This window comes from Castor canadensis, chromosome 7 (assembly GCF_047511655.1).
Source record: "Castor canadensis chromosome 7, mCasCan1.hap1v2, whole genome shotgun sequence".
Lineage (NCBI taxonomy): Eukaryota > Metazoa > Chordata > Mammalia > Rodentia > Castoridae > Castor > Castor canadensis.
The window spans coordinates 160,259,109-160,280,544 of NC_133392.1; the positions used below are offsets into that span (position 1 = coordinate 160,259,109).

The 21,436-nt window shown below is 53.5% G+C and overlaps 1 protein-coding gene across 1 annotated transcript in view; it reads right to left on the bottom strand.

Annotated features, from left to right (window-relative positions):
* Nucleotides 1–20,382, bottom strand: part of Ajap1 (adherens junctions associated protein 1) — a 122,858-nt gene extending 102,476 nt beyond the window's left edge. The window contains exon 1 of the mRNA XM_074081521.1: nucleotides 20,254–20,382. Within this exon, the coding sequence (XP_073937622.1) occupies nucleotides 20,254–20,282 (29 nt within the window). The 5' untranslated portion in view covers nucleotides 20,283–20,382. The remainder of the gene's footprint in view (nucleotides 1–20,253) is intronic.
* Between the last annotated feature and the right edge of the window lie 1,054 nt (nucleotides 20,383–21,436).

A 21,436-nucleotide genomic window follows, 5' to 3' on the forward strand; every position in this document is an offset into this window, starting at 1 on the left:
CTGCGATCCCACACCTGCTAGAAAGGCCACAGTCCTGATGGCTGAGCTGGCATGGGGACTGAGGAAGAGGATGTGTAGCATCTCACAGCAATTGGCTGCCACTATTGTTTGCATGGAGATTGTCACCACAATATTGATATTACGATCACTCCTACACTTTGGACCCCAGTTTCTTCTGTAAGATGAGCAATACCACAGAGCCGGAGCTCCACTCGTCGTGAAGAACGAGGTGAAGAACGAACGCGTAAACCCGATGCAAATTCCAGCCGACCAGCACCAGCTCCTGAGAGCGCTGTCTCTGTGGAGAAATAGGGATGGGGCACTGGCTCCAGTGCTTTGCAGCCAGGACATCCTACAAAATTTAAATCCCAGAACCAACAACTGGCTTCAGAGAGCAAAACATTCTAGAACATTGTGGAAAATTCCAGGACATCCCGAAAACCTGCTCTAGTTTTTCTGGGTTTGCTCTTGCTTTCCGGTTTTGTTCCTAAACAAACTGTACAGCTGGGAGCTGAGACCCCCTGCCCTTCCTCACCCCTGCTTTGCAGGCTGACAACTGGGCCTCTTCCTGGGTTTTTGTAGATATGGACAACTGGGCTATTTGCAAGGAGCCCACAGCAGACTGGGTCATGCACTTCAGAGCCTGCAACAATGCTGCTCTAAATACAAAATGTGACAGGCTCCAGGACCAGGTTGTCACTAAGGAAGCACCACATTCATGAGATGAGGCTGGGTCACGGGTTCCTTGTCACTGTGGGTCCCGGCTGGCATCATGTTAAAAGGATAAACGTCAGCTTAGGTGTTTTTCAATAGACCACATGGCTCAGCTCTGAGGTCCGGGATGAGGGAAAAGTAAAAGTCACCAAGAATAAGATTCATCCCAGGGGCAATTGCACTAATCCACTCCCCAAATGGCTCACAATCCCTGCTTAGCACACAGCTTAGAGGAGGTGCTGCTTCCTCCTCACTGACCTCCTCCCAAGGCCAGACTAGGCGTGATGATGGACAGAGGCAGCTGCCTTACACCCAGCACACCCAGCACAAGTACCCAGGTGGTCAGGGCTGTCTGCTCTGTGATGGGGTGGCACAGAGGGCCTGGATTGGCTCCAACTGTCACCAAGCAACAGTATGCAGGAAGCAGCCCTCATCCTCTCAGCCCAGGGCAGGGTGAGTAATATCCTCGCCCTCCAGGTGGGAAAGCCAAGGCTCAGGGAGACCCTAGGAGTGGCCCAAGATCCCACAAGCACCAAGCAGCACAGGAAAGGCCACCTCCAAGACGTGTTGGTGCCCAGGTATGCACCCTGAAAGAACTGCAAACGAAGAGTGGAACAGATGCCTACGTATATCAATTGGAGGAAGAACAACTCACAACAGTGAAAGGCAGAAACCATGTCTAGTAAAAGGATGGACAGGCAAAACGTGGCATGGCCATATACTAGCATAATAGTATTCAGCCGGAAAAAGGAACGAGTCACTGGTTCATGCTACAGTGTGTTGAGTCTCAAAAGCCCCTGGTCAAGTGACAAAAGTCTGTCCCAAAAGGTCACCTACTATTAGATTCTATGCGTATGAAATGTCCAGAATGGTCAACCTACAGAGATGGAGAATGTAAGTGGTCACCAGGGAAATGGCAAGTGGCTGCTGCTGGGTATGGTGTTCCCTTTGGGGTGATAAAAAAGTATGTGGAGCTAGAGAGTGGTGATTGTTAGGAGTGCATTTAACGTCACTGAATGTACACTCTAAAATGGTTGATTTTATGGCAGGTGAATTTCATCTCAATTTTTAAAAAATCAAGCACCAAGTCCAAGTACCTCCAGTTGACTGAGTGTGAGTCCCTCCTGTTGGCTGAGTCTGTCTCCCTCCTATAAGCTGAGTCTGAGTCCCTCCTGTTGGCTGAGTCTAAATTCCTCCATTGACTGAGTCTGAGTCCATTCTGCAAAAGTCAACCGTGCCCTGTGCCCACTGCTATAAATCCTACCTGCTTGCAACTCAGTTCTGGAATTCCAACACAAGAAAAAGTCAGAATGAGGGAACAGCTGAGGGGATTATGGAAGATGTGGGCATGAAGCCCACCGTTCCATCACTTCAAAGACTTCACGGACTCAGCCTCCCACTAAAATAAGTGAGGGTGACAATGGCCACAGACTCCACTCCATGGACATCAGCCCAGATGCACAGCCCGCAGGACTGGAGGTGAATGAGCCCTCGTTCTCCCTGATTCCTGCTCCTAGGACTGAGGCTGGACAGTGGTTGGTGGCACCCTAGTGGGGGGCAGCTATTGTTAGGGTCCTCAGGCACCACTGCTGACTTTGCAGGACCTTAGAGCATTTGCTTAGCGTCCCCTGCCTCAGTTTACCCATCTGTGAAGCAAGGCTAATGGTATTTCCTGACCTTGAAGCACTGCTGAGAGGTTCTGTTAATTAAACTAACTGCCTGGTGGCTAGAGATGAGAGCAGAGGCATATGGACCGGCAACGTTCAAGTTCACCTGACGCCTCCAGCCTCACCCAGACGAGACATGCACGCACTGCACACAGCTGTCCACACACCCAGACACTTACAGCACTCACACAACTACACACTCACACCAGACACATACCTGTCTGCACATCTATACATGCACCCACAGCTATACACACTACACCGGACACACACACCCATGCACACACAGACACACGGCACGCATAAACCTACAAACACATCAGACACATCTAGACACACACACACACCTACACACACTCACATACCAGACATACCACACACACCTACACAGTCATACGAGACACACACCTACATACACACCTCTGCAGGCACACACGGATGCCCATGGCTTGCACACACCCAGGCACGAGTCACACACACAATACCCACACCCCTACACACACTCATACCAGACACACACTGAGACACACTCATGCACACACACAGACATACACAATATGCACAAACCTAGACACCAGACACACCCTCACACACATCTCTGCATCCCACAGAGATACCCACTGCGACACACCCAGGAACACACCTGCACACTTACATACACACCAAACACACTCAGACACACTGCCACACACTCATACCCTACAGCACGCACCTACACACACACAGATGCACACACACCCAGCACAACCACACACACCGCCACAAACATACAGGCACACACAACTACACAGACACCTACACACACACACACACACACACACACACATACTCACCACTCCTCACACACTCATACACACTGTTTAACAGGAGGACATCTAGCTTTCCTACTGTACAGTGTTGGCTCCACAAAGGACAAAGGAAGATGCCACTCTTAAGGACATTAGGGGAGGAACCCGATTCACCCAAATGTCTTCCTTTCCCGCTAGAAGCTTCTGTGCTGACTCAGCATGTTGGCTTACCACCCTGCACCTTGGGGACTTGTCCTCAGCATCAGCTGCACAGCTAGGGAGTGACCAACTGAGCAGAGGTGAGCCAGGAGGGGCAGGGGACAGGTGGAGCTGCAGCAGGGGTCCAGGTAAGGGAGAGGCCACTGAGCTGCTTCCCACGTTGTGCGACTGCTGTCTTCCTGGGAGAAAGTCTGAGTGAGACAACCAAGGATTGCAACACAGGCTGCAGGGTGTGCCAGGCCTTGGCCAGACTGTCCTCTTTACCAGGGCCTCCTCCGGACCTCCACCTAAGCCCTGCCCCTCAGGGCCACCTGGTCTACCCAGTGCTCACGAGCACTGGTTTTGGATGGTCTCCCACATGGCAGTACTGATCCCTAGAATCCAAGACTCTCCCCGACGTCTCCCCATGTCTGCCTGATCCAATCCCTGGTCCTTGCCCAGCCCTCCCTGGGTCTGCTTTTCCTTTCCATCTGAACTCCCAAGTGGAGAACAGTGCTTTCCCTGGGCCCTCGAAGGCACAGAAGCTTGAACCCTAGGTCTGCTGCCCCTTCGGGCTCCTCCCTGCAGCTGCCCAGTGCATCAGTGCTGGGGTTGGTCCAGGTGCGCCTGTTCCACCTCCACCCACCTGTGCTCTTCCTGAAGTCAGCTGACGAAACCCTGGGTCAGTGACAGCAGCTGCCCTGCCCCTCTGCCTGATGTCCCTTCCTTCTCCTTCTGGGCCACCTGGCTCTGGTACTCAGGTTCAGTGTTGCTTCCTCCAGGAGGACACACACACACACACACACACACACACACACACCCTCCAGCAGCTTCATTCTCTCAGCTCCAAGTCTCATCTGCAGCCCTGTGCTGTGGCCCTGGGACTTTCGGGAATACCAGGAAAGGGAAGGTTCCCTCTGTGCCCAGCACTGCACCCAACACATGGTGAGCACCCACTCATATCTGCAAGGTGACAAAATCAGGGTAGCAGGCCCACAGACAGTCCCAGGACAAACAGCTTCCATCCTGCCTGGCAGCCTTCCTGGTTCTCCTCTAGGGCCAGCAGACACTCGGGGGCTCTCCCTGGTGGCTGGTGCTACAAACCACAGTCCTGCCCTCCCCAGGGACACTAGGGAGAGACTGAGGAGCACGGAGGCATTGGGCTTCTGTGACGAGAACCAGCTTAGGCTGGACAGTGCAGACAGACTCCAGTCTGCCTCGAGAGAGCTCATGGCGACCCTCCAGGCTGGTGCAGGCAGCACATGAGCCCAGTGCCAGGGCTCTGTACGGAGCCCACAGAAGGGTCTGGAAGCCTGCTGTGCACCACCACAGCAAAGGGGGATCTAATGGGGCCATTTCATCAGCATTTTCTGGTATTTTGAAATGCAGCGTCGTAAAAATAAACATGCTTACTCTTGTCTCGTGTAATTGGCTCCCTAAAGAATGTGCACTCTGAAAGCCACCACAATCCTTGCATCCCTCGGCAGGAAGCAGGGCTTTCTCAGCTTCTGGGCACAGCCTTGAACCTTCTCCTTCCAAAGCAGGGTGTAGGGGCAGTGAGAGCGCTGGCCCCGAAGCGAGGGAGGGGTCTTCCTGTTCTGTTGACTCACTCCTCCCTACACGGGAGCATGTGGTCCCCCGCAGGTCCTGAGACCAAGGCTTGGGTCTGGAAGGCTGCTCCATGGTTTGGGGAGGTCTGTGGCTAAGACACAAAGAATAAGGACCCAGCTAGGAACTGACTCTGAAGAGAAACTGTTCAGAGACATTGTGGTCGCACGCCTAGGAAGTCTATCTGTCATCTACGGGCGATTTCTTTATTCTCTGACCCAAGACGGCTCTTGGGACGAAGTGGACCTCCAAGCGCATAGCTGACCTTAACAATCCTCATGGCGCAGTTGGTGTGGGGGGTGGTTATGGGATGCTGTGGTCTGGGGTGAGCTGAGTCATCCCGGTGCTGCAAGGGAAGCAAATAGGAGCCAAGCATGGAGACCTGGGGGTCAGGCCCAAGAACAGAAGCTGGACTGGATCTGCCCTGGCTCCCTGCCAAGCTGCCCAGACCCACACGCCCAGCCTCAGCTGGCTGTGGTGAAGAGCTGGTGTGATCTCCCTCTCTCCTGGCTGCCCACAAGAGCTGGCCAGCTGGCCCCAGGCCAGGTCTGACTTGGGGCTTTGGGTCCCAATCTTGTGGATTGGCTTGTGTTGTCACAAGAGTGTGCCACTGTCACCGGCATCTCTGTCCTACATGCCTTAGGACAACTCAGGTGTCCTTTCCACCTCTTTGTCCTGGACACCAGGAGTGCGTCACATGGAGGGAGCCAGGCAGTGAGGAAACTGACCTGGACGCTGGGCTCGAAGCCCACTCTTGGCTGCCTGCCCCAGTTTGGTGGACATTGTACTCCTTAAATGCATTCAGATCCACTGGGATGTCTTATAGCATAAGGACAGAATGTCACAGCTTGGGGGACGGACGCTGAGCCCACTGCCAAGGATTAAGTCCTGCTCTACTCTCTACTTGCTGTGTGACTTGGGGAAAGTCACTGGACCTCTCTGTGCTTCCCCTGGCAGGTGAGTGGAGCACCTCATGAAAGCAATGTGGTAAACTAAGTCAGGGACTTAGAATGCACTTGGCACATGGTCACCAGAGCACCCCTATACACACCTCCGTGCCGAGGCTCAGCCCTTCGCTGTCCTGGAGAGGGAAAGGCCAACTCTGGTCACCACGCCCCCATCGTCTATCCAGCCTGGATGTGACAGTTTACACACTTTTCCTTCTCTCAGAATCCTGTTCCACACAGTGCTAGAGGAGGTGGCTGCCCAGCAAAGCACATGAGTCACGGCTGGAGAGCTCCTGGCCTTCCCTTCCCCCGGACCTGGGGAGCCCGTTTGACCCAGCTGACAAGGCGACACCTGGCAGTAAACATCCTGTAGGGCCAGTCTGGGATCTGACCTGTGTTCCCACACTTGGGACCAGCCCTGGAAGGACTATGTTCTGAGCCAGGAAGTGATGGCTCATGCCTGTAATTCCAGCTACTCAGGAGGTGGAAACCGGAGGGATTGCAGCTTGAGGTGAGCCGAGGCAAAAACTTTGCAAGACATCACTCAACAAACAAGCCAGGAGTTATAGTCACATAGCTGTCATTCCAGCTATATGGGAGGCATAGGAAGGAGGATCACTGTGTAGTCCAGCTAGGAAAATGAAAGCCCCTATCCAAAAAATAACTAAAGCAAAAAAGGCTGGGGGAGTAGCACAAGCGGTACAGCATCTGGCTTGCAAGTGTGAGGTCCTAAATTCAAACCCAGGACTGCCAAAAAAGAGAAGTTCCCAGATCCCACCAGGACTGCCCTGTCTCTGGTCATGGCCAGTGTGGAAGAGCAGTGAACTTCCTGGAGCTGAGGCAATGCCGAAGCAGCAGAGGCCGGGGCTTCCCAGGCTCATGGAGAGCTCTGTCCTGTGCTTGGGACCCTGAGGCCTCTCTCTGCTGAGGTGATGCCCTACAGCCCTGCACTGAGATGCTCCATGCCAGGCGGCCCAAGAGGCCTTGCAGGAAAGCACAGGGTCTGAGACACTCCCTGGACACCGCAGTCCATGCCGCCCCTGTGCACCTTGGGTGCACACCTTGGGTCCCTGCAGACACCCCCTGCCACCTCCCCTGCAGCTCCAGGCACCAACTGGCAAGGCGCCCTTCCTTCCTCGGTGTCTCTCAACCGAGGAAGAATGGAAAATTTTGCCTTTGTCTCTTTGTCACCCAAACACTGTATGGTGGTGGGCCATGCATGACATCCAATAAATGCTAATGAATGACAACCAAACAAATAAACACAGTCTCTGGGTGATGAGTCTGCTCCTCAGAGCACAGGGAAGGAGCCGACCCCGACTAGAGGCAGAGGGAGGGAGAGCTGGCCCCTGCATCTCCATCAACCTCATCCAGCACAAGGAGCTTGCCAGGATGCCAAGGCCTCCCCATCTGTCTGTCTGTCCATGGTTATGAAGGGCAATGAGAGGCCAGGAAAGACAACAGCATGCACGGGCATGCGAGCAGGTGTTTTGATAACACTGTCTGATTAGCCCCAAGTGGAAACAACCCCAAAATCCATCAATAGGACAAACACTGTGGCCCCTTCAGAAACAGAGCACTCCCCAGAGACAAAAAATAGACTTCTAGCCCCTGAGGCTTTGCAGAGCAAAGGAGGGAAGACCACATATAGCAGGGTCCAGTCTGTGGGACTTGCTGGCACAGGTAAGTCCAGGAGACGAAGCCAGGTCAGAGGCTGCAGAAGCCAGCTGGATGGATGGAGATAACCTGAGCAGCAAGGGTTGGGGACTGGAGGTGCTCTGTATTGGGTGCAGCGACAGGTGCACCAAAGAGTAAACTTAGGAATTTGTTGAATTGTTTACTTAAGACGGCTAAATTTGGCCAGGCATAGTGGCTCACACCTGTAATCTCAGCTAAACCAGAGGCATAGGCAGGAGGATCACCATCTGAGCAAAAATAACAGACCCTACCTAAAAAATACCACAGCAAAAAAGGGCTTGGAGTGTGGCTCAAGTGGCAGAGCACATACCCAGCAAGTGCAAGGCCCTGGGTTCAAACCCTGTATGAGGGGAAAAAACAAAGAAAAAAAAGAGACAGCCAAATTTCACGATACTCTAACTGTACTTCAAAACACATAGAGAGAGAGAGAGAGAGAGAGAGAGATTTGCAGGGAGGAGGGCCGGCTATCCTGCCAGGGCTGCGTGGGCTGAGCTCTGTGCTCCCTGCGACCGTTCGCTCACTCCCACAGCTGGACTTCTTGAGTGTCTCAAGAGGAGCCTCCCTGGGTTTGGTGGCATGTCTACCTTAATAAGTCGACTGAACAGCAGTATCTGTGTCACAGGAGTGTTGCCACGCCTTCAAAAAATTTCATTAATTCATTGCTACAAAAGCATCTCTCATGTTGACCAGAAACCTTTCTCTAGAATCCAGCACCAGCTGAATCCACAGTGAAATCTGTGAGGCTCCGAGACGTCCCCACAGCAGCTGGGACCTCTTCTTCTATTTTTTTAAAATTTTGTTTAATTTTTCCCAACGGGGCAATGCATAACTCAAAAACCACAGGGGACACTGGGAAAAGAGTGGAGTTCTCAAAACTTAGGTTCAAAGCCAGCTTTCCCACTAGCTGGCTGGGTGACCTTGGGCAAATTATTTAACCTCTTAGTGACAGTTTCTTGAATGTAGGGTAGAATGAGGGTGGCAATTCCTGCCTTGCGTGAGGGTCATGAGGCCAAGTTGAGCTGATGTAGACTAAGCGGACAGGTCAGTGTGGTTGAAGCATGTGGCACAAAGCCAAGGCTACAGAGGGCCTGGAAGCAGTGTTAGTTTCAGTTCTTCCTGTCTGGATTTGGGAACAGATAGGATAGTTGCTGCCAGGTGTATCAGATGAGATCACAGAAGCTCACAGCCGACTCCCAGACTGAGCTTCCATGCGTCACCCAACTTCATTCAGCAAGAGCTGGCGGGGTGCCCCTCACACCCACACCCACACACACCCCAGTTCTTTTATCATCAGGACCAAAATGCAGGCCAGGAGCACAGCCACACCTAGCCTGAGCCTCAGCACACCTGCAGCTCCATCTCACTGAACCAGAAACGAGACACTGACTGTTTTTGTGTTTGACTTCAAATCCCCTGAGCCTGGTCTCCAAGTGCCCTGGAGCCAGCATAGAAAGTGGGGCTGACCCCAAAAAGGCTGCTCCATTTTCAGAGCTGACCTGGTTTACGTAAGGATCTGGACAGCTCTTCTGATCCGTAATTATGCACCAGGCCATTTATTACTGTCACTGACTGAGCATATCAAAATCAGCAGGACACAGGCTCGCACCCTGTGTCCTGCACACTGATCACCACGTTGGGGACAGACGCACATTGCCTGATGTTACTGCTAATATCCTGAAGCAAGTTTTGTAACAGAAGAAGCATCTTCCTCCTTCCCGACCGCCATCCAGCGTCGGTCTGTGTTCCCAAAGACGTTAAACACGTGTGCACACCAAACACAAGCAGTAGGTGCTAATCTTCCACAGATGGAGAGAGAGTTCCAGTTTGTTTGCCTCAATTAAGCGCCTTGTTTTAACTGTAGATGCGCAGGCATTGTCAGACGTAACACAGTGACATCCCGCGTGTCCCTCACCCAGCTTCCCCTCATGAGCACATCTTGCAAAACTGCAGTAAAGAATGAAGTCAGGGTAGTAACAGACATCTCCGTCGCCAGGATCTCCTTCCATTGTCTAAAATGTTCGCCTTCTTCCTCCCTTGCCCCTTCCTACTCCCCGTCCATCTCCTCTTTAGCAAGCCCATTCCCCATTCCTGTCGTTTTGTCATTTCATGCTAGGGAATCATCACACAGTATGTGACATTTGGGGAAGAGTGGCTTTTCCCCTACTTGGCATCACTCCCTTGGGAGTGTCAGTGAGTCTTGCATTTTCTGCCTGAGCACCTTTGGACGGTATGGGGAGGCCATTTGTTCAACCACTCACCACCGGAAAGACATCTGGGTGCTTCCAGCCTGCAGCTATTGCACACAAAGCTGCTGCACACAACGGTGTATACGTGTCTGTGGAACAGACGTTCGTTTCCCTCACGTACAGAACAAGAAGTGAACCACTCAGTTGGATGGCAGGGTAGGTAGGGAGCATTTTGTCTTCCCCTGGGCCAGGTGCCAGTGTCTGGTCTGTTTGTATCCCAGCCAGCATCAGGCGTTGTCAGGATTTCTTGCTTTAGCCATCCTGATGGGTGGGTCCTGAGGTCCACCTGGTTTCAACTCCATTTCTGTAATGCTGATGGTGCTGGATATCCTCTTGGGAGCTTGTGTCTGTCATCCACCTGTCCCTCTGTGAATGCTCCTCCACGCCTTCTGCCAATTCTAATGGGGTTGCTTGAGGCTCAAGAGACTTTTATGTATTCTAGATATCAATCCTTTGTCTAATGTGTGCTTGGAAAATATCGTCTCCCACTCTGTGGCCTGTCTTCTCAACCTAAGACAGTCTTACAGGACAAATGTGGAAGTTCTGGTGAGGCCGTCCATCCATTTCCCCCTGGACGAATCATGTTTTTGACATCAGGTCTAAAAAACTTTATGTGAAGATTTTCTCCTATTCTTATCTAAAAGTACGTAGCTTTCCATTTTACATGTCTGATACATTTTGAGTTAATTTTTGAGTAACTTGTAAGACTTAAGTTAGGTGTGTTACCTTTCTCTTTTTGGCTGTGGATGTCCGCTGGCTCCAGCCCCGTTTGTTGAAAAGGCTGTCTTCCGTAGACTGAATTAGCCCTTTTGTTAAAACTCAGCTGGGTGTGTCTGTGGGGTCAGCTCTGGATCCCCTTTCTGCTGCACTCATCCACGTGTCTGTCCCCTCACAGGTCATACAGTCTTGCTTGCTGTTGATGTATAGCACACCTAATGACAATTAGCGTAGGTCCTTTGCCTTTACCTATTAATTCTAGTATGACGGTGTGCTATTTGTGTACGATACTTGCCGGCATTTTGGTGAGCGATTAACTCTTTCAATTCAGGACAACTGACTTTTCCTTGTGCTGAGTTTTCTAGTCCTTGAACATGGTTTCCATCTGCTGGAATCTGCTTTGAATTCTTCTATCAACACTGTGTGGTTGTGAGCACGTAAACTGTCAGCATGGGGTTTTATTTTATTAGATTTACACCTAAATATTTCATGTGTGAGCTTTTGCTATAGTTTAGGTCTTGAATTTCCCTCAAAGGCCACCTGCTGAAGGCTTAGTTGCCAGGCTGTGGCACTGTTGAGAGGTGGGACCTAGTAAAAGGAAGTGAGGTCATTGGGGGGCATGCCCTTGAAGGGGCTCTTGGGATCCCAGGCCCTTCCTGTCAGTGTCTTTGCTTCCTGGCTGCCATAAGGTGAACAGACTCCTCTGCCACACACTCCTGTCACCACTGGCCCAAAGCCACAGAGTAAAGAGAGCATAAATGGAAATCTCTGAAACCACGAGCCAAAATAAACCTTTCCTCCTTTTCAGTTGATTATCTCAGGAATTTGTGACAGATGGAAAACTAACACAGTGCTGATTTTCAATTTCAGTGTCCATGTGTTGATTGTTAGTAGACAGAAATACAATGGATTTTGTATATTTACCTTATATCCTGTGGCCTTGCTGAATTCACTTAAAGTTCCAGGATTTCTTTTATTAGTTACGTGGTGTTTTTACAGAGGCAATTGTATCATTGCAAAAAAGGGCAACTGTTTTTCCGTTTTGTTTTGTTTTTTCTTTCTGTTTGCCTTTCCTTTCCTTTCCTTCCTGTATCTCAGTGGCCAGAACTTCTGCCATTGTGCGGATGAGGAGTGATGCAAGTGGACGCCCTTCACCTGCTCCTGGTCGCAGAGGACATGCATCCAGGTTCTCACTGTCACAGTGATGTGGGTTGCAGGTTCATATAGGCCTCCTGTCCAGGTCTACTCCTGTTCTATGCAGAGCTGTCCTGAGCAAGTGCTGAGTGAGCCTTCTGCCTCCATTGATACAGCTCTGAGTGATTTGTTTTCTTTAGCTTTTTCACAGGCTAGCTGCACTGGGTGGGTTTCAAATATTAAACCATCCTTACATTCACACAACAAATCTCCCTTGGCCATGGTGGATTCTTCTTTTCACATGCTGCTGAGTCCTATTTACTAATATTTTGTAAAGAATATTTTGTCTATTTTCAGGAATAATACTGGTCTGTTGTGTGAGTGCTTTGTTTAACTTTGATATCAAAGCAATACCAGATTCATAAAATGATTTGAAAACATTAATTTTCAATAGTGCTTTCCTGATACCAGCCTTTCTCCACTGGCATTTTCTCTTCCTCTAGCCTAAACCTTTCTCAAGACCAGGAATTCTAAGAAACAGCACGAATATGTCCTACAGAATCCTTGTGTAGGGCTCGTAGATCAATCTGAACCCATTTTTTCCCGTGAGACCCTGCTCCCAGGGTCATAGTGTCTGGCTGCCTTTCTTGCCTTCTTTTGCTAGAATCAGAGGCCGAGCTGAGAAGCCATATGTATTTAGATGAGGCTACAGCATTGGGGTTGGCCAGACAAAGCCACTTGATCTGCTATTCTGTCACTCTAGAGTTCCACCAGTTTGAATTTAAGAGTCTGAAACTGAATTTAAGGGAATCTGTGCCCTGCTTAACTAAGTCAAGTGCATTAAAAGTAATTTAAGCCAGATCACTTTGGGAACTATCTCAGAACACAGACTTTGCTGTTTAATTTAGATAGTGCTCCAAACTGTGCAATTGTTCCACAGCACAGTTCTCTAATACTTGAGGGAGGGTGGCCACAAATGACCACTGGGGACACAGCCAAGTCATCACATTCAGAAACACAGAGGCATTTCTTATTCTCCTGCTTCATTTCACATATCCAGTTCCATGCCTGGAAGCTGGGCCTGGGGTGAGCCTTGCACATCTTGGGGCTCCACTGTGCAAGAGCCCTGTCTCCAAGTCACCACCCATCTGAGCCACCCTACTGCCTGGTGCCAGAGAGCAGCCCCCATCAGTCTGCTTGGAGTGGGACCCAGAGCCCTCAGCTGCACCAGGCTCTACCCATTCTCACTCTCAGTCCTGAGGGACAGAGCAAGTTCCCTTTCTGGAGGGTGGAGAGGGTTAAAATTGGTTCTTTACCCAGTGATGGAGCTCCTATAATAAATGCTCTGAGCTGGGCTCCAGTGTTCACACCTTTAATCCTAGCTCCTTGGGAAGCTGAGATCAGGAGGGTGGTAGTTATGGTCACGCCCAGGAAAATACTTCATGAGATCCCCATCTCAACCAATGGCTGGACGTGGTGGGGTACACCTGTCACCCCAAACTATGCGGAAGACTGAGATCAGGAGGATTGTTGTTCCAGGCCAGCCTGGATGAAAAAATGTTTGTGAGACCCCATCTCAATGGATAAAGGCTGGGGATGGTGACACACAGCTGTCATCACAGTGACTTTGAGAAATGTAAATAGGAGAATCATGGTTCAAGCCGGCCCAGACAAAAAGTGAGGCCCCATCTTCAAAATAACCAGAGTAAAAACATTTAGAAGTGTGGCCCAAGTGGTAGAGCACCTGCCTACCAAGCACAAAGCCCTGAGTTCAAATCCCAGTAATTCCTCCTAAAATAAATAAATACCCCAATACACAAGGCCCCCAAACTCCTTTACACATACCTCACAACCCAAACATCATACACCACACCCCATATTTCCCACACACAATGTGCAACTACACAACACACACAAATGCACACAACCACACACACAAATTTGTGGTACAACTTTCTCAAGAGTTTTCACTCAGATATGCTTGGCCATTCCCCATCACTCCTCCTCCATGGGGCCCATGTAGCAGGAGCCTCTGAGCATCTGTGGTAGTTGCTGGGTGCAGGGCACAGGACCAGGTGGGTCCACTCAGCCTGTGGCTCGAGAAGGAGGGGGCAGCCCAGATATCCTGCAGGAGCTGCACTGTCCTGGCTGGTGCTGGCCTGGTCACTTGGTCTGGACATTATAGACAATTCCTACAGGAGGCCAGCTCTCCCACTGGCCTCTGTGCTGTCTTTTCGCTTGCTGGTCTGATCTCTAATCAACCGACCTTACCACCTTGACCTCAGGAGACCTGTGGCCACTGTGACAAGCCAGCAGACACCTCAGTCCCCAAAGCACTATGATCAATACAGAATAAACCAGTATGAGAGGCGCCCGGTGGATGTGAAGGCCCAGCAGCCCAGCTGTCTCTTTCTCTGAGAGTGGACCCTAAAGATAGCAGCGGTGTCTCCATAACCACGCTACTCTGGGTTGCCTTGGCCTAGCCACAGCTGGAGCTCAGCAGATGTCCCTGGAGGCTGAGGGGATGCAGCCCAGGCTGGCCTCCATGGAACCTATGTGGAAACAGCAGTGGGCTAGAGACAGGCTTGGAGGTGGGGTGACAGGCTCTGATGACATTTTTGTAGGAATTAATCCCACACCTGGCTTAGTGCAGAGTCCAAGGAAGGTCCGTGTCACTGCTACCATTTTATGTTGATTCATGTTGGGATGACAATATTTTGAATAGATTGGGTTAAATTATACATTATTAAAATTGCTTCTATCTCTGTTGTAAAGTGGTTACTGCAAATGTGGCCATGTTCCACGTGTACTGGGCAAAGTGCTAAGAATGGCAAAGGTTTATTCTTGTTCTCCTCCATTGTTGGTCTGTAAAGTCTGAGGGCAGAAACCTACTCCTTTGTGGGTCAGACCATGATCTGGCTTTACTGGCGCCCAAGGATTGAATGGGAGAGTGGAGGAGTGAGTGGCCACAGAGACTGGCATCTTCCCCATGTGGCAAAAGACAACAGCAGCGGTGTGATCCAAACTCACAACCCTTCTGTGGGGTGTCTCGGGTGCACGTTTACCCATTAGTCCACATCATTAGAATGACCTCTCAGCCTCGCCCCTGCCCAGGGACGCCCATCTGACCAGAAGCTTCTCTCCCCTGGTGGACTACCTTCTGTCCCTGGTGGCAATATCCCCACTGTACCCCACTGCTACCCTGTGTTCCCTTCCGTCTGCACCTGCTCTTTCTCCCAGACCATTAAAATCTGGTACTAAACTGCCAACGACCAAAAGGGCATGGTGGTACTATTTTTGCTGAGCATGGCTGTGTTCCAATGATGACAAAAGGCTCAAGCCAAAGGAGTGAATTTCTAATGGTGGAAGTGTGAGCTCCAGTAAGCCAGGTTGAAGAAGTAGTATCTGTCTAGGGCAGGAGAGCTCCTAAGCCTAAGGCTGGAAATTCTTTCCTGGATTTCAAAGCTGAGTTGGGGGGGAACAGGCACAAATGTTGGAGGGGCACTGTGCCATGCTGACACACTCACTCAGGCACAGACATTTCCTGAACATCTACTGTGTGCCAGGCCATCTTCTTAAGAAGAGAGGAGGAGTGAGACAATCCTTGTTCATCCTTGGGGACTCTCAGCCCACAGACCCTGGGTTCCTCCCCTATGTAAAACAGAAGCCCATACACAGGGATGACTGAGTATACCCGACAGACACCCAGCATTTCCATGGCTGTGCTGCCCCCTTCCAGCAGCACCCAAGGACACACACAGGCAGGGCTAAGGAGCAGTGGGGTAGGCCAGGGACAGCAGGAGCAAAGCACCAGGGGCCATGGCCTCAAGCAACTGCCCAAGAGGCCAGCGTACTAGGAAGGTCGGGTGGTGGAGGGGTGCGATCCACCAGCCTTCCTTGTCCAGACCCTGAAGCCAAGTGTGACCTCCAGAGGAGGTCCCAGTGCACACACAGTGGGTATAATCCGGGCAAGTGGGGAAGGCATAGGTGACAGATGAATGATTTGAGGTTCAGGGCAGTTAAACTGTGTCCCCAAAATTTTGGGGATGTAGCGGATGGCTAAAGAATGGGACAGTGCCTTAGATGCAAATGCACACAATAGTCTGACTCTCTCTTCCCCCTTCCCTGTGGGCCCCAGGGCCAGTGGCAGGAATTTCTGTTCCTTGCAGGCATGTGATTTCCAACCACTGGGCTCTCTGGTCACTCTAGAAAATCTCATCACTTCTTCAGATTCCTCGGACAAAGGTAGGAGGCATTCTGGCCTCCCCGGCCACAGGGCACACTTGGCAACGAGAGAGGCAAGGGAGCCAGCCCAGCTCTCCAGCCTCTCCCCTGCACCTGCTTGGCCCAATTAACTCAGGCCATCCGCTTGCAATTAGGCAGCCATGAACAGCCCCAGCAGGAGACAGGCCTCCCCTCTGTCCTCAGAGGCTTTGGGGTCTAGCACTGGAGGAGCCCCCTACGTTACAGATGGCGTCTACTGGGGTAGAGAGCGCTGCCCTGGTGAGAGACCAGAGCACCCAGTCCTCCCCTGGCAGACGACCTCTATGGGGACAGAATCAGGAGACCCAGGTACACCCCCATCGTCCCCCAAGCTCTGACATGGGCACACACTGGCCTGCCTTGCTACTCAAGGCAGATTAACTGAGTTAATCTGAGTTATGTAACCACCGCTCCCCACTCTCGAACACATGAGTCACCAGTCCCTTGGAATTCCTGGAAGGGGTCTCAGGGAAGGAGCAGTGCCCCGTCTGTCTGCTCTGGTCCCAGAAGCCCCCACTCCACCTCCCCCTCCAGTCTGACTAGCATGAGGCAGGAGAAACACTCTCAAACCAGACTTCAAACACAGAAATCTAGATCAAGGATATATTTGGCTTTCCAAGCTAATCTTTACATCAATTTGGTCTCTACTGACTTGTAACCCTTTGAAGAAAACCTGGCAGCTCCGAGTTTGAAGCAGATGACTCCCACGTAACCCTCAGAGAGGAGCCCCGGCTTTGGAGGCTCTGTGTTGCGGGTCGGGGCTCTGTGCACACCCTCTTCTTCAGGACCCTGGAAGCAGCTTCCATCCACACATCCACGTGTCTTGTGGTTTTCCTATGAAACACTCAGGGAAAAGCAGAACCCAGGAAGCACACAGAGCCACAGCTGCTAAGCACCTTGCCTGTGTCGGGATGGGAGGGGCTGATGAAGCTGGGGTGGGGCACAAGTCTCCCCCTGAGTAACCCCTGCTTCAAGGGTGCAGGTGCACAAGACGGGGAAACAAGCTGTCCCTTCTTCAGGGACCAGGAGACAGACACCTCAGGGAGGCGTGAGCTGTCTCAGTCTGTATACTGCGTGCCCTGCTTCCCTCTCCAAGGCACAGAAGAGAAGGAAGCAGGAGACCAAAGTGTACAGAGGAGTCAAGCCGGGGACCACCACCTACTCCTCCACTGGGCCCGGATGTCCAAGGCAGGGAGCTGAGCAGGAGGGAGGGGCCGTGCCAGTGTGCTGAACGCTTTGAGCTGCCTCCTGAATTTGCAGTTTATAGGAGCATTATCACCAAGCATGGGTATCACCGCCTCTGACACGAGATGAATTCCAGTTGCAGTCAATGTAGCAGCAGCTGGAAATCAGAGTGAGCCAGGATTCACCAGGAGCCCAGTGTGTGTGGACAGAGTGTTTGCCTTCATCCACTACAACGTGACTGTGCAGCCCCAGCTGCTGGGGGACTACAGAGGTGATGGTGACAGCCAACCTTGGATCCTTGCCGCGAGACCCAGACACGATACAGCACACACAGCAAGGGCTGAAGAAACTGTGAATTAAGCCATTACACATACCCAGGGTCTCTCAAAATAGGAGGGGCGCTGGAACCTCGGGTGGGAGAAAAGGAGTGAACGTGAGGAAAGGGGCCTGGGAAGGAGCCTGTGGCCACTTGCTAGGGATGGTGGTCTGGAGCACAGCCAGCAAAAACCTTGGGTGAGTGCTCAGAGCCCCTGATGAGGTCTGCAGCCTCCGAGGCAACTGGCTACCAGGCAGCTGAACTCAGAACTCCTGGCTGCCTGCTGAGTAAGCACACCTTCCAAGCTGCCCCTGACTCTGGCTCCTCCGCAAGCCCCGTCTCCTTCAAGGACTCCCTTTCTCTGTGCTGATGGGCGAAGCTTTAGAGCTTTGCTACAACTACCGCCACCCCCTCCCCAAAAAAAGAAAAAGACATACAGCAGATCGATAAGACTCCATCTGTTTCTCCCTCCTAAAAAGCCAAGGCACCGTGTACAGCTCAGTTCCAACAAAGAAGAAAATAACCAAGCCCAGGCTTCGTGTGGGAGCCAAGAAGCCCCCTCCTCCCCTCGGCTTGCATGGTGCCTCTCCCCCTGGAAGAGCCAGCACTAACTACTCTGTCACCTTGGCTGGAGGCTCAGTGTCTACCTGTACTAACCAGGCTCCAAGCTTGGCAGCCAGATGCCCAGTGCTCACCTGGGGAGCCATGGAGGGCCTTGCAAGCTAAGGGCTTCTTGAAAGAAAAGGGGTATCTCTGTGTACCCAGAGATAGGCAAAACCACCCAGCCCTCTGGATTCAGGCCTCGTACCCTGGCCAGGAGACAGAACTAACAGACAGGACAGAGCATGCCCATCGGGATCCCTAAAAATGACAGCTGTCTTTAGAGGCACATTTTCAGAAAATCTCTTATGCTAACAGAGAGAGAGAGAGAGAAAGAAAGAAGAAGAAAAAAAAAAAACAAAGGTCAAACTTCAAAATCACCAACAAAATCCTATGCTCTCACATGGGGATGCTTTAAGAGGGACGATGTTGAATTCTGAGCTGTAGAGAGGTTTCTTTCCTTGATATTTGCTCTTTTCTCCCCTTATCAAATGTACTAATCTTTCAATCTAGCAACTTAGCAATAAAAAGAAATGTCTGTTCAAATCAGTTGCCACCAGCAAACAAATGCTAGACAGCAGCTCAAGAAGCATCTAGGAGCTGAAGGTGGCTGCTGGACAGGGTGGGGACCCATTTGGTCATTCATAAGACCCGGGGGTCTGGCTGCACTGTGGGACAATCCAGAGCACAAGAGGGGACAGCAGGCAGACAGGGCACCTGGATCAGGGTCATTCCGGGAAAGCTGTCCTTGCTCCCTTTTGCCTGCACCCCAGAATTGCCCAGCCTAAACCTTATCTTGCCGGAGCACACTGATCATCAATTCTGGCCCAGCCAATATCCAACACAGAACAGGATGGTTTCGTGATTAACCTCTTAAAGCCCACAGCAGCAAACAAGCCCCACCACCAGGAGAAGGAATGCCAATAATAACATTTGACAACATTTGACAATTTCCACTCAGCGTATTAAACAGAATTCACCCCTAAGTGATAAACCTCATAAATTAAGGGTAGCTAGAAAACACTTGGCATGCCAGTAATTTTTCAAAATCAGCACGCGCTCTTGGTCCTCCCTCCCTTCCCCCCACTGCCCCCAGCTTTAAGCCCGGATGGGGGCGGCTGAGTCCTCCTCTAGCAACTACAGACCCCTAATGTCCCCAACGCGGGAGCGCAGTGCATCCCAGTGGACAAAGTTGAGAACCACAAGCAAGCTATCTCCGCCTCCACCTACCTCCTCCCCGCCTGGGTTCCAACCCCGACCCAAACGCACCAGCTCCGGGAGGAGGGACGGGGGAAGGGAGCCGGTGGAAGGCGAAGGCTAGGAAGCAGCCTGCTCAGCAGAAGGGGCAACTGTGTCCTGGTGGACCCTAGGTCACCCAAGGCAGGAGCTGGAGAAGCCAGACTGTCCCAGTGGGTGGGCAAAGTTTGCAGAAGGGTCTTTATGGATACCACCACTACCATGGGAGCTGGGCTCCAGTTCCAGCTGGCCCTGGAGTTCAGGACGTAGACAAGTCCCGGGGCGCGCCCACGCGTGTGTGCGAGTGGCGCTAGGGGGGTTGCAGCCGGCGCTCCCCCAGAGCCCAAGCTCTCCAGCCCCAGCTTCCTGCCTGGTGTGTTCACAGTCGGGCCGGGAGGTCACCAGAAAGCAGCTGGGTCGGCAGCTTGCAACCAAGAGGCTCCTATTTATTTAGTCCTGGAGCCCCAAGGAAGTGAAAGAAGGGCGGCTGAGCGGCGTGGCTTTGTGGTTCTGGTTTCCTCCAACTCCACCTGCACAGCTCGCTCCTGGAGCCGGGGGCTCGGTCCTCCCCCGGCAGCCCTGGCCCCCGCGCCCGCCGCGCCCAACGGCCCGCGACTCACCCTGGGCTCTCGGGAGGAGGCGCGCCGGGGCCGCCGGCCAGGACACTGCGCTGCTGGCGCCGCCGGGAGCTGCGGGTGCGCCCGGCCAGCCCCTCTGCCCAGGTTGCTGGGGCGAGCGCCCTGCCGCGACCCCAGACGCACGGAGCTCAGGAGAACAGCCGCTAACGCGGGGCCGCGGGGCTCCGATGCACCCCGCTGGCAGCTTTCGGGAAGCAAGGAGGGGGTCCCTTTATTTGCAACATTGGGGAAAGCGCCGCTTCAGCCCAGCCCAGCACCCACGCACCCGCACACTCCGCGTCGCCACCGGGTCGCTCACCTGAGTCCTAAAAGCTGTTGAATCCACATGGTCACGTTTCGGGGAGCGGAGCCTCAGATCTTGCTCGCCCCGGCCATCTGCGCGGCGCCCGCGCCCGCTCGCTTCCGTCCCGTGGCGCCGGTCTCCGGCTCTCGGTCCGCCGCCGCCCGCCGCCCGCCGGCCGCGGGGCGCACAGCGAGTCAGAGCGCGGCCGCGCGGGGCTCCATGCCGGCCGGCGCGCCGCCGCCGTTGGGGCGCATGGCTCAAGCGGGCCGGCCCTCGGGGGCGCACATCCCCTGGCCCGGGTGCGGGGCTCGAGGCCCCCTCCACGGGCGACACAGAGAAGGCGGCGACAGGCGGGTCGCGCTCCGGAACTATCGCTGCGCGACAAGGGTCTAGGACACGCGCCTTCGCCCTCCGGGGCGGCGGGCAGGGAGGCCGGCGCCGCCGCCGCGCACCGTGCGAGTCTCCCGGCGTGGGGCTCTTGCCTCCTACCGGAACCTCGCGCCGAGGATCGGCGTTGCCTGGGAATTTGGACGACTGCCCCTCGGGCGGACGCGGGTCTCCTCCACGCACTCCCGGATCAAGGGGCTCTGGTCCGGGCTCCGGCGCCGATGGGCGCTGCTCAAGTTGCCGGGAGCTCCGTCTGATCGCTCGTTGTGCAGACGGCCGCGGCTCGAAGGATGGCAGGAGGCGGGCAAAGGAGGCGCGCGGGGCGAGGGCGCCGTGGAGCGCGGGGCGTGGGGACGCGCGGCGGCGGCGCCGCGCGGAGGAGGCGCGCGGGGATCCCGGGGCCCCGCCGCCCGCGCCCACCGCGCCCTCCGCAGAGCCTCCCGCGCCGCTCCGCCGCCTCCCTCCGCGCGTCTGCCTCTCCGCGCGCTCGCCCCCGCCTCTCCGAGCGGGTCCCAACTCCGCCCGCCTGGCCCAGCTCACGTCACCCGCCTTCCCCGCCCCTCGAACGGGAGCCTGAGTCCCTGGCCGGGCCGGCTCCCACCCACCTCCCGCCTCGCAGTGGCCCGACACGCCGCAGGGTGCTGTGCCTGGCTTGGGCGACACAGTAGGTGAGGCCCTGTTCCGCCCCCTTCCTTATCCCTGGCCTCGTCCCGGTCGGTCTCCACCTTAGAAAAGGCTCTAGAGAGGCCTCAGGCTCGGGATTGGACCGCCGGGCGCCGCCGGATGGTGTTGCCACGGTAACCGGATGGCA